This window comes from Narcine bancroftii, chromosome 5 (genome assembly GCF_036971445.1).
Source record: "Narcine bancroftii isolate sNarBan1 chromosome 5, sNarBan1.hap1, whole genome shotgun sequence".
In the NCBI taxonomy this organism is placed as follows: Eukaryota; Metazoa; Chordata; class Chondrichthyes; order Torpediniformes; family Narcinidae; genus Narcine; species Narcine bancroftii.
Genome location: NC_091473.1, coordinates 141,862,942 through 141,878,811, shown reverse-complemented (window position 1 = coordinate 141,878,811; position 15,870 = coordinate 141,862,942). Strand labels below are relative to the sequence as shown.

Sequence of the window (15,870 nt, the reverse complement as noted above, 5' to 3'; positions counted from 1 at the left end):
GTCTGCCTGTCCCGCATCGGACTTGTCAGCCATAAACAAGCCTGCAGCAGACGTGGACATACCCCTCCATAAATCTTCGTCTGCGAAGCCAAGCCAAAGAAGCCAATTACCCAGATACTATTGACTTTTTTTGTATGTTGCTCTCAGTTTTTACCTCTCACTTGCCTGTTCCCATGGGATCAAGATGATTTACTTTCACCAGGTCTGAAGGCTAAACAACTGAGTTCTACGCACTATCCACAGATTTTCCTCCAGGTGGAACATGTCATGCTTGAAACAACAAGTGTGTCGATGGCTCTGGGACACAAGAAACAGAACCATCTGACACGTCAAGCCCGATTCGCAATTCTAAGAATGCAGTCTTCAGTGAAATCACCCCTCATTCTTCTAAACTTTGGATAATAGAGACTGAACTAACTTAATAGCCCTTTTTTTTTACACTGAAACCCCATATTATAGCTGGCTCAAGTTTTAAAAAAAGCGAATTTACCTTTTATGGTGAAGACCTACAATGTGGATCCTGTGGTCACAGCTGAGTTGGGGGGGTGCCTTCCAGATCTGAAGGAGGTGGGGCAAGTGGTGCAGTAGCTCCACCTGCCACTGTCACCTCAAACTTACGCGCCAAGAAGGGAAAGCGGCCTATACTCGAAAATGGCAACCGAAGAACAGGTAAGAGTGCTAATGGAGATTTGTGCAAGCAGTCTTAGGAATCAGGCAGATCTCCTGGACAACAATAATAGCCTCTTTTAACCATATGCGATTTTAAAAATTCATGCTCCTGGGTCACAGGCTGATAGCGTCATCATGGCATCATCAGCCCTTCTCTTAAAGAGCTGCTTTCAGCGGCATTCCTTTTACGGAGGAGGTGGAGAGACTTCACTCTACCTCCGAGTTTAGCCCCCAAGGGGATGGAAGATGAAGCGAGTTCGACCAGTCAATCCACCTATGGACCTTTTATGGAGGCAAGTGAAGCGATTTTAAAGACCGAGAATATCTGTCTTTACAATCACTTTGCCCCCTCCCCCCCCCCCCACTATCCCACTATATAAAGGGGTTATTCTCTCACACGAGCCCACATCACAGGAACAAGTCTCAAAGTTCAAATTTATTGTCAGAGTACATACAACCCTGAGATTCTTTTTTCTGTAGACAAGCAGAATTTCTAATCACTGGCAACTGTAAACCATACTCGAGAATAAAGAAATGTAAAGAAACTGACAGTGAAATAAATATTCATGGATAAATAATGAGCAATGTAAGAGTCCTTAAATGAGTCGCTGAAGGAGTCTGGAGGGGCAGCAACTGTTCCTGAACCTGGTGGTGTGACTCTTGAGGCACCTATACCTCTTTCCTGAGGGTAGCAGTGAGAACAGAGCATGTGCTCGGTGACGTGGATCCTTGCTGCTTTCCAACGGCAGCTTTCCAACGGCAGCTTTCCAACGGCAGCTTTCCAACGGCAGCTTTCCAACGGCAGCTTTCCAACGGCAGCTTTCCCTGCAGATGTTTTCGATGGTGGGGATGGTTTTACCTGTGATGTACTGGGCTTTTAGTCTAATAATATTTCACTACATTTCTTCTAAAGCAACCCAAATGCTTTTTTTTTAAAGCTAAGATGACCAAATATGTACACATTACAAGTGCAGTTTCACAAAGGCCTGTAGACATTACTCTTGTTTACCTTTACAGTTGCACCCATTTCTTCTTGTAATAAAGATTAGCTTCCACTTGCCTTCCTAACTACCTGTTAAACCTGTCGGAGAGCGTTGAGTGACCTCCAGTATATACAAGGCCCCTTTCAACATTATCTCCCAGTTGCTGTGTTACAGTCCATCTACTGTGTGTTGTGACCAACTCATTTACCTTATCTGCATCCCATTAAGCTGTTTTTTAAAAAAGTCACTATACATGTTGCCACTCAACTTCAGCAAGTGTCATACTGATGTAAATTTATCCAAATTACTGCTATACAGTAAAACCCCCTGGCATCCAGAATTAAAGCAACCACAGCCTCAAGCAACCAGAAAAAAAATATATTGTTAAAAACAAAAATAAAAATAATAGGTGATAGACACAAGTTTAAAATGGTAAAAGTAAATGTTCTCTAAAGTAACACAAACCTTTGGTGGAGATGGAAGCAAATATTCAGCCAGCAGAGCACCATGGTCGTGCTTTGCTCGTAGCAGCTGTTTGAATAAAAATGTGTGAAACAGCAATGGCGTCGTCCAGGGTGAAGAGTTGGTCGATGTCGCTCACTGTTGGGGTGATTCTCTTAAAGTGTCTCCTTATCCCTGCCTAGTAAGAGTCATCCTGGTCAAAGACTTTCTCTGTAAACTTAGGGGAGGCGGGGAGAGGTTAATTATCTATAATATTATTGTTTATCTTTTGGGTGACTTTATGGATGGGGAGGAACCTGCAGATGTAGCGATGGTTAAATGTTTTCAAAGAATATGACTAAAAATAAAGTAAAATGCTTTAAAGGTTTATCTATTCATGAAGTTTGTTCAGTGCAAGTACAGTGTTGTATTTTTGTCTTTTAAACTGTCTATTTTTAATGCAAGTGTATTAGTTAGGCATAAGCCTAAGGCAACTGGAAAATACACTTATCCAGAATCTACCCATCCCAATAGGTGGCAGATACCAGGGGTGTTACTGCAAATTGTGAATAGTAGGGATCCAAGGATTGATTTTGCAGTACCCCACTAATCACAGTCTTCCAACCTGAGGAAGTCCCACTGTTTTTGATTAAGAGTCTCTCACCACATGGAAGTATATTATCCCCAGGTCTACAGGATCTAAATAATGTTCACTAAATTCCAAGGTGGGACCCAGTTGTGAACCTTTAGGAAATACAAATACACCATATACTCTCAATAATTCTACCTCATATCCCCAGAGAACTGCTAACTGATGGTGGAACATGATTTCCTTTCATAACTCCATGTTGCCACTTATCACTGTTATTAATAAAGGTAGCTTGATGTCACATTCTTTGTTAGAGATTCCCAGCATTTTCTCAATTACTAATATTGGGATAATAGGTCATAGCTCCCTGTTATTTCCTTAATATCTTTAACAGTAGGATTACAATGCCATCCCTGACCTGTTGCCATTCACACGTTTTCAGATTCATCAACTTCTCCGGCAGTATTTCTTTACTAATATTACATTTAGTTCCATCTTTTTGCAGGACCCTTGATTTTCAAGTAATTCTGCGAGGATGGTTTTGTCCCCCATGCTGACAGTGGCAAATGCATATATTAAATTCCTCTGCCACTTCCTTTTACCTCTCCATACAAATTCTCTCATTTTTATCTGTGAAGCACCCATATTAGCTGTGCTGGTCAGTTTTTTTCCTACATTTTGGTAGCACTTACCTTGGATGAAAGTAGAAAATGATTAAAACACTCAGCAGGTCAAGCTGCATCTGTGGAGAGAGGAACACAGATTTAACATTTCAGGCCAACAACTTTTCTTCAGAACGGGAAGCAAGTTTCAATTTGCAGAGAAGTGCAGTGAATTCAAAGAACAAGTGTCATAGATCCCAAGACATCTATGGGTGGTAGAGCGGTTTGTGCAATGCCTTTACAGGGCTAATGATGGGGACGTGGGTTCGAATCCCGAGCTGTCTGTAAAGAGTTTGTACGTTCTCCCTGTCTCTGCATGGGTTTTCCCCGGGGGCCCCAGATTCTCCCCCCCCCCACACCAATCGAAATGTACCGGGGGATGTAGGTTATTTGGGCGGACTCGTGCGCCGAAATGGCCTGTTACCGTGCTCTGCATGTCTAAATGCAAAATTTTAAAAAGAACAAATTATGCATACAATAGCATTGCCAGCTGAAACATGGTGCTAACGGGTTGCTAGTTGTATATGATTAGTCTGGAGCATCCATAGGGAATGACTTGTGAAATTGCTCAGAAATATTTCCGTGCATCACAAACTCATATTGAATGCATTTTTAAATATCGGTCCGTTTGCTGAACTATTTGCTCTCCTTTATTAAAAAAAATCTACAGCTTAAAAACATTGTTAAGGCTACGCAGGATTGATGCAACATCCTTTAAAAATTCAAATGATCGATTGTACTCACCATCACATAACATCAGAGGATATTGTTGCTCATCAGTCTATGACTGCACGGCCCTCGTGCACAATCTCTATCAGCACTGGAGCATCGCGGCTGCTTTCTTAGCACCCTACTCTATGCACTTTATATTTATGACTGTGTGGCTCGGTAGAACATGCACCATTTATAAATTTGCTGACGATAAAAGGGGGCAATCAGTCGGCATACTGGATGTGTACCAACAAGATCCTCGCTCTCAATGTCACCAAAGGCAAGAAGCTAGTTGTGGACCAGGAGGAGAAAACCAGAGGTGAATGATCCAGTGATCACACATAGATCGCAGGTGGAGAGGGTGAGAAAATTTAATTCCTGGGAGTGTCACTATTTGAGAAGACCTTCCCTGGAACCAACACACAACTGTCATCGTGAAGAAAGCATGTTAGCACCTCTACTTTCTCAGGAGTTTGCAGAGGTTTGGTTGGACATTTCAGGATCGGCACCAGAACATATGTTAGAGGAGGGCATTAGCAAGTTAGAGGTTGGGGATTCATTCAGCCTGGGGTGGGGTGGGGAATGGGTGCTAGTAGGGACCTAATTGCCATTAACACCATCCGCCCCTCCAACGTGGTACACAAGGCGATCCTTGTATTGTATCAAGGGTCACTAGAAGCTACTGACATGACACACGCTAGTGACGCGGCCGGGGGCGGGTGGAGAGTCGCTAGTGGGCATCAACCTAGGCGCTAGTGATGAGGGAAGGAGTGGGGGCGGGTCTGATGACCCAGGGATGGCTGCAACCATATGGAGGGCACAGCACCTTGTTTTGGGGGGGCATTTCCCCCCCCCGCCACCCAGCGCCGATCCTGGACATTGGAGTATTGAGTGAAAAAGCTGAGACGTCATGTTGCAACTGTATAAGAGTTCGGTTAAGCCACATTGGGAGTTCTAGTCACCACATTACAGGAAGGACAGAGGCTTTGGAGAAGGCACTTGGATGTTGGCTGGATTTCAGCATATCAGCTATAAAGCAGAAGTTTTGATAAATTTGTATTTTCTCTGGGGCATCAGATGCTGAGAGAAGTATATAAAATTAATCTCCGGAACATTCAAAATCTCATAAATCTTCCAATCATGATTGTAATCGATGAAAGGGCCCCAAATCTTTTCAAATTGAAACTTTCTACCTTTAATGTTGTATCTAATTTTCTTCAAGCTTAAATAGGACATGACATCATGTATTCACTGTGCATGGGTAGGAGAAGAGTCATCTTTCCATTTCAATAAGATTGCTCGTCTGGCTCTCAACGTGATAAAGGCTAATACTTTCTCCCGAGTTGCAGACAGAGGTAAATATGCCTCACGTGAAAAAACAAACAGAACAATTAATGGTCCTGGTTCTATTTTGATCTTAAATATCGTTGACAAAGTTTGGAAAACTTTTTTCCAAAATCTCTCTAATTTTGGGCACTCTCAAAACATGGATGGGTCAGTGAAGTTCCAAAAATTTTACACTTCTCACCTAATGGATCAATATCTGCATAAAAATGAGATAATTTAACTTTGGACATGGGTATTCTATGTACCACCTTAAATTGTAATAAGCAATGCCTTGCACAAAATGAAGAACCATTTATCAAGCTGAGAGTAGAGAACCAATCTTCATCTGAAAATGTTGTATTGAGATCATGTTCCCAATCATTTTTAATCCCAGCCACTGAGGCTGATCTGAAATCCATATAAGATATTAATCCACCATGAATAAAACCACAATTTAATAAATGAATCAAAAATATTAGTTTTTGAGATTCGAGGGAAATCAGAAAGCTTGGACTGAACAAAATATCTAACTTGTAAATATCATTTTTTCAACTACTAATATTGGAATACTAGGTCATAGCTCCCTGTTATTTCCTTACTTTAATAGTGGGGTTACATTGCCATCCCTGACCCTTTGCCGTTTATCTGTTTTCAGATTCACCAACTTCTCCAGCAGTATTTCTTTACTATTTAGTTCCATCTTCCCAGCCTTGATTTTCAAGCATTTCTGAGAGGTTGTGTTTTGTTGCCCAATGCTGACAGATAGAAAGTATTTGTTCCATTTCTTTGTTATTTCATTTTTCCTCCATACAAATTCCCTCAACTTATCTGCAAAGCACCTACATTTGCCTTGCTGGTGATTTTCTTTTGTATGTATAGAAAGGGCGTCACGGTGAGAGTAGCGGTTAACACAATGCTATTACTTCACCAGTGAACTTTGTTCAAATCTGGCGCAGTCTGTAAGGAGTTTGTACGTTCTTCCCAGGTCTGCATGGGCTTCTTCCGGCCACTCCGGTTTTCTCTCACCTTTCAAAACCTATTGGGGAATTTGGGTGGCACAGGCTCTTGGGCCAGAAGGGCTGAATCTCTCATTTTAAAATTGAACCTACCTTGGATGAAAGTAGAAAACGATGGAAATACTCAGCAGGACTAGCTGAATCTGTGGAAAGAAAGAGAGTTAACATGTCAACAACTTTCCTTCAGAATGGAAAGTAAGAAAACAGAACATGTTTCAATTTGTAGAGTGAATTCAAAGAATGAATGTCTTAGCTTCCAAGAGAGGACAAACAATGCATACATAAGTGTTGCCAGCTGAAACAATGCTGACGACCTGCAATACAATGCTCAATAAAGGTGTTTGTTTAAAATGCCAATCATTCTTTTTATCCCTCTGATGTTGTATGACATACAATCCCCCACCTCCCCACCGATGTGATCTACCGGGATCGTTGTCTGAAGAGGGCGCACAAAATCAATGAGGACCCCTGCCTCCCTGCACACTGCACCTTTCAGCCGCTCCTGTCGGGGAAGAGATACAGAAGTATCAGAACCAGTACCATCAGGCTGAGGAACAGCTTCTTCCCCACAGGCAGTAAGAATGCTGAGCATCCAAAGGAACTACTCACAATAACCATCTGAGATTCTCATTAGTACAACAGTATTTATTTATTTTTATAGATATATTTGTCCTGGATGTGTATAATGTCTGGTAGTATCTGCATGTTTTACACTGAGGACCAGAGAAGGCTGTTTCATCTGGTTATACATATACAATTAGATGTCATGGACCATGGACTAACCTTCTGGAATGTGGACTGTAATTTTAAAGAATTGCATCTCTGAAGAACTGGAGAGAGAGAGAAGCCAGAAAGAAATGCAACACTCTGTGTTGAGAACAGTTTTCTGGCTGACTGAATTCGAGAGTGTGACAAAGAAGGGTCACTTGGTTGACTGCTGCAAAGAAGGAAATTGTACAAAAGCTGTATTAAAGGCACAGGCTTCCTAAGCAAGGTGCTTAATCCAAACCAACCTTGAAGAACCAGGAAAAGTCTATGGTGAAGAAACCTGTAAAGGATTTGTAAGTTTACCGCCAAGCAATATCAGCCATCTCTCTCTTCACCCCCCCCCCCCCCCCCACTTTCATATGGAGTCTTTCTGTATTCTGAATTGGGATATTGAACTTGAGTGAATTCTGTGAACTGTTTTTATGGACTGATTTACATGACCAGACTGACCTGGGATTTTGGGGATTTTTTATTCCTACTGTGGTTTTTCATTCATGGGCACAGACCATTTTGATTTTTTTTTCCATACACAAACTTTTCATAATTTCTGTATTATTGTGAAGAGTCAAATAAATGGGGGTAATTTGGTTATTAATTAGAGTTAGAATTAACCCTCTTTTGTATTGTGTCCACTATTGTTACTGGTTTGGGGTCATAACAAAGATGACTTTGGCACCTGATGGAAGCAGTGAGAACAGAGCATGAACTAGGTAGTGTGGATCCTTGATAATTGCTGCTGCTCTCAGACAGCAGGATTCCCTGTAGATGATCTCAATGGTGGGGAGAATATTGCCTGTGATGTACTGAGCTGTGTCTACACTTTTTACTGGGGCTTTCCATTCAGAGATATTGGTGCCTCCATACCAGACTGTGATGCCGCCAGTCAGCACACTTTCCATGACACATCTGTAGAAGTTTGCCAAGGTTTGTGAAGACACTTGAACCTCTGCAAACTCTGATGTCATTTTTCATGATGACATTTGTATGTTGGGTCCAGGAAAGGTTCACTGATCATTGGATCGTACATCTCTGGTTTTCCCTTCCTAAAGTCTACAATCAGCTCCTTAGTTTTGGTGACATTCAGTGAGATATTGTCGTTAGTACACAATTCATCCAAATTTTCAATCTCCCTCCTGACCTATCGCCCCTTTTTATACAGCCCACCACTGTGGTATTGTCAACAAATTTATAAATGGTGATGTTGTACTGAGCTAATGTAGGTGTAAAGCGAGAAGAGCAGGGGACTAAGAACGCAACCCTGTGGTGCTCCAGAGCTGATGGAGATTGTAGAGGAGATATTCTTGCCAACCTACACTGCCTGAGATCTGAAGGCGTGAAAATCCAGAATCTAATTTCACAGTGGGGTATTGAAACCCAGGTCTTGGAGTTTGCTTATTAGTTTTGAGGGGATGATGGTGTTGAATGCTGAACTGTAGACAATAAAGAGGATCTTGATATATGCAAATTTGCTGTCCAGGTGTTCCATATAGAGCTGTGAGGTGTCATCTTACATCTTGCAGCAAGCAAATTAGAACAGATCCACGTCACTATTGAGACAAGAGTTCCTCTCGAGGAACTGGTCTTCAGGCTTCCATACTTTTTGCCTGGATGTGTGCGCCACTGGTTGATCACCATGTAGGCAAGTTACCCCACTCTTCTTGGACACTGGTACAATTGAAGCCTGTTTGAAACAGATGGGTACCATACCCTGTCAGAGTGAGGTGATGATATCCATCAATACATTGGCCAGTTGGTTAACCCAGGTTTTCAGTATTCAGCAGTAGAACTCCATCTGGACCATATGCTTTCCTGAAGGCAGTTCACCATTCATCTTCAATAGTGACAGTAGGGGATCATCAGGGGACATGGGGGTGCACAGTGTTTCTTCCTTGTTCTGGGTGGTCATATCAGGCATAGAAAACATTGAGCTCATCTGGGAGTGAAGCTTTGATGTATCCTATTTCCCCAGATTTGATTTTGTAGCAAATTATGTAATTTAGGTCCTGCCACAGCTGTCCTCTATCCTTCGTTGTTTACGCTGGGATTCTGTGCCACCCTGATGCTTGAACAAGGTAGCCAGTGGTCATCCCCAATTATTCTTCTCCATTTTAGCATTCGGGGATAGGGTTTCCCAGGAGTCAGTGTGGATGTTGAATTTTTTGAAGAAGCCTTGTGAAATATCTTTGAGTTATTGCCTCATCAAGAGGCAAAGTCTCATAAAGGACCCCCCCATCACCAAGGTCACAACCTCCTCACAGTTATTTTCAGGCAGCAGGTATGGAAGCTTGAAGTCCAGCTCCTCAAGATTCCAAAACAGTTTCCTTCCAACAGGTCTCAGGCTCTTGAAACTCCCCTTGCTACACTAATCAGGGGCTGCACCGACACCACAAAAGGACTGTCTGCACTATTGCTAAGTCACTTTTCTTTTTGCACCAGGTCAAAACGTTTTTTCAAAAGGGTTACTACTACATGAAAAAAAGATAGTGGATTATGAGAGACAACTTCACGCTGAACATAAAAGATAATTTCAGATTTGCTGCATCGTATAGGACTTTGGTGAAACATTAAATTAACTTTTATTGAATTTATCCTGTTTAATAACATAATGATGCTGACAAATTGCATTTGTTCAACTGACCTAAAAATGTTTTGCCTCTGATTTTGTTTGTACTCAGCATCTGATGCCTCTCACGTCAGTGCCCAACAATAATTGGCCAGCATTGATGGATTCCAGTTGCTCTGACACCATTTTTCCATGGTCGCAATGTCCTGGTGAAACCTTTCACCATGTTCGTCACTGACTGCACCAAGATCAGCGGGGAAGACGTCCAAGTGCGAACGCAGAAAGTGAATTTTCAACGACACGTTGCACTTCATGGTTTTGTCTGGTTGAAGTGGACTTAAAAAATGACAGGGAAAAAAAAAAATCACAAAAATAGGTTATATCTAAAAAATGGTACACAATGGGAAAATTTTAAGTGATCTTCATGATCAGCAGCTCAAAATCCATAAAAATACATCCAAAAGTGTTCAGGAAGCACAATTTTCTTTGTCCAGTGATTTTATTTTGTATTTATTGTCTCTTTTTAATTCAACAAACCATTCCGTTAAAGTATATTTTTTTTAAGAACCTGTTCAGCTGCAGGAAACAAGAATTTCCATGAATATGTACATTGTACGGAGGATTCACGTGATGGAGTAGTGGCCGGACGGTGAACTCCAGCCCTCTCCAGAAAAGTCGGGAAAAACAAGAGAAAATACAAAGGCACAGAAATAAAAGTTAAAGAAAAGTGAGTATAAAGGTGGAAAGAAGATGGCGACAAAAAAAGAAAAATCAAAATCAACGGTAAGAAGAGAGGAAGAGAAGACAACGGAGGAAGAAGGAGAAGGCCTTACCTGTCCGAAGAGGCCCGCTGTGGAGAGAGAAGCCCGCTTCCTCAGGTCGGTAGAAATAGGACTACAAAAATGGCTCGCAGAGCCGAGTAAAAGTGCGCAACCGCGCATCCGTGACTCCTCGCGCGTGCGCGATGTGCATGAAAAAAAACACACCGACGGGAGGGGGGACCAGCTGGGGAGTCGATCTCCACAGCCGGCAACGACAGCTGCAGAACACCTGCAGCAAGAAGAGACCACAGAAGACAATGAAAACAAGAAAGAAGAGAAGAAAAGGGCAACAAAGAAACAACAGATGGCCAACCCAGAGGAAGAAGAAGAGGAAGAGTACAGTGAAATAGAAGAAGGGAAAGGCAAGGTAAAGGATATACTTTCTCTTGTTAGAGGATACATGGAGTCATTTAAAGAATGGCAAACACAGGAATTTAATGATTTAAGAAGAAGAATAAACAACACAGAAGAGAAAGTGAATAAAATAGATATGACCTTAACAGAAATGGGAAAGAAAATGGACAAGATGGAAGAGCGGGCAGTAGCAGCAGAAATGGAGGTAGAAGACTTAAAAAAGAAATTGGAGGAATCTAATAAAAAAACTAAAGAGACACAAGAACTACTAGCTCAAAAAATAGATATAATGGAAAATTATAACAGAAGAAATAACATAAAGATAGTGGGCCTTAAGGAAGATGAAGAAGGCAAGAATATGAGGGAGTTTATAAAAGAGTGGATCCCTAAGACCCTAGGATGTCCAGAACTACAGCAAGAAATGGAAATAGAAAGGGCACATAGAGCATTGGCCTCTAAACCACAACCACAACAAAAACCAAGATCTATTTTAGTAAAATTCCTAAGATATACTACAAGAGAAAAGGTACTGGAGAAGACAATGGAAAAAGTAAGAGAGGGCAACAAACCACTGGAGTATAAAGGGCAAAAAATCTTCATTTATCCAGATATAAGTTTTGAACTCCTAAAGAAGAGAAAAGAGTTCAATACAGCAAAGGCGATTTTATGGAAGAAAGGGTATAAATTTATACTAAAGCATCCAGCGGTATTGAAAATATTTATTCCAGGACAACAAAACAGACTATTCTCGGATCCAGAAGAAGCACGAAAATTTGCAGAACAATTACAAAAATAGACTGAGGGAGGAAGACGGGTAATGAGAGTTAAAATGATCACGATTGTTATGTATGTGGGTAAAGACAAAAATAGACTGAGGGATGAAGACGGGTAATGAGAGTAAAAATGATCACGATTGATATGTATGCGGGTAAAGAGGTATAAGAGTGAATAGAGACAATGTGCATACGTGAATGTATCTGTACTTAGAGGAAAATATAGATAGTATAGACAAGAATTAATAAGGGAAGGTAATGGAATAGAGAGAATAAGGAGGGAATTAAAAGAGTGACCTTTGTGACATATGAAAAGTGAAATCTTTTCTGGGGGGGGCTGGGTGGGGGGAAATAGCGGTCACTGCAAAATCAGTTGACGCTTGCGAGTGGATTCGCAAATCCAAATGGAGAGGGGAGATGTGGTTGTCCGACAAGGGATAAAGGACAACTCAGGAGGGGAAGAGGAGATTGGGGATAAAGAAGATAGAAATAGGAGAATAAGGAAAATGTTGGATGTTGTAGGAATGTTGTCTTATAAAGAGTTGAAAATAAGAAAACAGAAATGGAAAAGGAGGAAAGGTAATGATGGAAAAACGGAAAGAGAATATAAACAAAATATAAAATGGCTACGCTGAACTATATGACTTTAAATATTAATGGAATACATAACCAAATTAAAAGGAAGAAACTACTAAATTTACTGAAAAAGGAAAAAATTGATATAGCATTTGTCCAAGAAACACACTGAACTGAATTGGAGCACAAGAAATTAAAGAGAGATTGGGTAGGACATGTAACAGCAGCATCGTATAATTCAAAAGCAAGAGGAGTGGCTATATTAATTAGTAAAAATGTGCCATTTAAAATAGAAGAGGAAATAATAGATCCAGCAGGGAGATATGTTATGATAAAATGTCAGATATATTCGGAGTTTTGGAATCTACTTAATATATATTCACCTAACGAAGAAGATCAAAAGTTTATGCAAGATATCTTTTTGAAGGTAGTTAATACGCAAGGGAACATACTAATAGGAGGGGATTTTAACCTGAATTTGGATCCAAATATGGATAAAACGGGGAAAAAAATTAACAGGAAGAACAAAGTAACCAAATTTATAATTAAATCAATGCAAGAAATGAAAATTTTGGATATATGGAGGAAACAAAACCCAAAGGAAAAGGAATACTCATACTACTCGGCTAGACATAAAACATACTCAAGAATAGACCTATTTTTGTTATCAGCTAGTATGCAGGATAGAGTAAGAAAAACAGAATATAAAGCGAGAATGCTATCGGACCATTCACCCTTAATATTGACAGTAAAGCTAGAGGACATCCCTCCAAGAATGTATAGATGGAGATTAAACCCCATGCTACTTAAAAGACAGGATTTTAGAGAATTTATTGAAAAACAATTAAAAATGTATTTTGAAGTAAATACGGAATCAGTGGAAGATAAGTTTATACTATGGGACGCAATGAAAGCATTCATTAGAGGGCAAATAATAAGTTATGTAACCAAGATGAAGAAGGACTATAATCAGGAAACAGAGCAGTTGGAAAGGGAAATAGTAAACATAGAAAAAAAATTAGCAATGAAGGAAGATACAACTAAAAGAAGAGAATTGGCGGATAAAAAAATAAAATATGAAACATTACAAACATATAAGGTAGAGAAGAATATAATGAAGACAAAACAGAAATATTATGAACTAGGTGAAAAAACGCACAAAATCCTAGCATGGCAGCTTAAGACAGAGCAAGCTAAGAAAATGGTATTGGCATCAAGGAAAAAAGACAAACAAATTACATATAATCCAAAAGAAATTAAGGAAAACTTCAGAGAATTCTATGAACAATTATACCGAACAGAAAATGAAGGGAAAGAAGGGAAAATAGATGAATTTTTGACTAAAATTGAACTACCAAAACTACAAATAGAGGAACAAAATAAATTAACAGAACCATTTGGAACAGTAGAAATACAAGAGATAATTAAAAAATTACCAAATAATAAGACACCAGGAGAGGATGGATTTCCAATAGAATTCTACAAAACATTTGAAGACTTATTAATACCGCCCCTCCTGGATGTAATCAACCAGATTGATGAGACACAAAACTTACCAGATTCATGTAAAACAGCAATAATTACAGTAATACTAAAACAAGAGAAAGATCCACTCTCACCAGCGTCATATAGACCAATATCTTTGCTAAACACAGATTATAAGATAATAGCTAAACTATTAGCAAACAGATTAGCAGAACAGGTACCGAAAATGGTAAATTTAGACCAAACTGGATTTATCAAAAAAAGACGCACAACAGACAATATTTGTAAATTTATTAACTTAATTCATGCAGTAGAAGGAAATAAAGCACCTACAGTAGCAGTTGCTTTAGACGCAGAGAAGGCCTTCGACAGAGTAGAATGGAATTATTTGTTCAAAGTATTGCAAAAATTCAGTTTACCGGAGAAGTATATTAATTGGATTAAAGCATTATATAAGGGACCGTTAGCGAAAGTGACAGTAAATGGACATGTATCAAAGCAATTTAACTTAAGCAGGTCAACGTGGCAGGGATGCCCACTATCACCTTTATTGTTTGCGCTAGCTATAGAACCACTAGCAGAATTAATAAGAATAGATAATAACATAAAAGGAATAAAAATAAAAGACAGGGAATATAAAATCAGTCTATTTGCGGATGATGTTATAGTGTACTTAACAGAACCAGAACTATCAATAAAAGAATTATATAAGAAATTGAAGGAATATGGAGAAGTGTCGGGTTACAAGATAAACCTAAATAAAAGTGAAGCAATGCCTATGAATAATGCGGATTTCTCAAAATTTAAGAAGGAATCTCCATTCAGATGGAAAATGCAGGCAATAAGATACCTAGGTGTACAAATAAACAAAAATCTAGGCCAATTATATAAACTCAATTACAATCCACTAATGAAAAAATTACAGGACGATTTAGAGCATTGGAAAGATCTACCACTAACACTGATAGGAAGGATAAACTGTATTAAAATGAACATTTTTCCAAGGATATTATACTTATTTCAGGCATTGCCAATACAACTGACAGAAAAATACTTCAAAGAGTTAAAGAAAATAATAAGGAAATTTTTATGGAGAGGGGGGAAAACGAGGATAGCACTAGATAAATTAACAGAATGGTATAAACAAGGAGGCTTACATTTGCCAAACTTCAAAAATTATTATAGAGCCGCACAATTAAGATACCTATCAGATTTTTATCAAACAAGGGAAAAACCAGACTGGACGAGATTAGAATTAGATAAAATAGGGGAAAAGATACCTGAACACATATTATATAAATGGGACGAAAAATTGGTACAACATAGAACTTCTCCAGTATTACATCATCTCCTCAATATTTGGAAGAAGATTCATGTAGAAAGAAATAAAACAAATGATCAATTACCAAAACTAATATTGACGCAAAATAAGCTACTCCCTTTTACAATAGATAACCTTTCCTTTAGAGAATGGGAAAAAAAAGGGATTAAAAGAATAGAAAATTGTTTTTCAGGAAGTAGATTCTTATTCTTTGAACAAATGAGAGATAAGTACAATATAACTGGAGATACAGCGCTGGCATATTACCAACTGAGATCCTACTTGAAAGATAAATTAGGAAGCAATTTGAGTTTACCAGAGGGAAGTAACCTTGAATATGTGATTACAGATACAATGTTAATCAAAAGATTTATAACAAATATGTATATTAAACTGCAAGAAAAGGAGAATGAGGAAACAAATGGTAAAACTAAACAAAAATGGAAACAAGATTTAAATATAAAGGTAAAAAAGGAAACATGGGAGAAATGATGTTCTGGAACGATGAGAAATACAATAAATACGAGGCTACGTATGATACAATATAATTGGTTACACAGACTATACATTACACCGCAAAAGTTAAATAAATGGGACCCAACAGTATCTGATAGATGTTTTCGATGTTAAAAAAAAAATGGGAACAACAATTCATACAATCTGGACATGTGAGAGAGTAGAAAAATTTTAGGATGATCTCAATCAGATATTAAATAAAATAACAGAAAACAATATACCAAAGAATCCAGAGATCTTTCTCCTAAGTAACATAAAAAACAAAGAATTTGAATTCATTTGGAGGATGCACAAAA

The 15,870-nt window shown here is 39.1% G+C and overlaps 1 protein-coding gene across 2 annotated transcripts in view; it reads right to left on the bottom strand.

Moving 5' to 3' along the window:
- fnbp1l (formin binding protein 1-like) overlaps window positions 1–15,870 on the bottom strand; it is a 259,561-nt gene that overhangs the window by 36,518 nt on the left and 207,173 nt on the right. For both annotated transcript variants that reach the window (XM_069939287.1, XM_069939286.1), the window contains exons 15-16: window positions 6,491–6,540; window positions 3,375–3,424 (exon numbers count right to left, since the gene is read on the bottom strand). In XM_069939287.1, coding sequence (XP_069795388.1) covers window positions 3,375–3,424; window positions 6,491–6,540 — 100 coding nt within the window. The remainder of the gene's footprint in view (window positions 1–3,374; window positions 3,425–6,490; window positions 6,541–15,870) is intronic.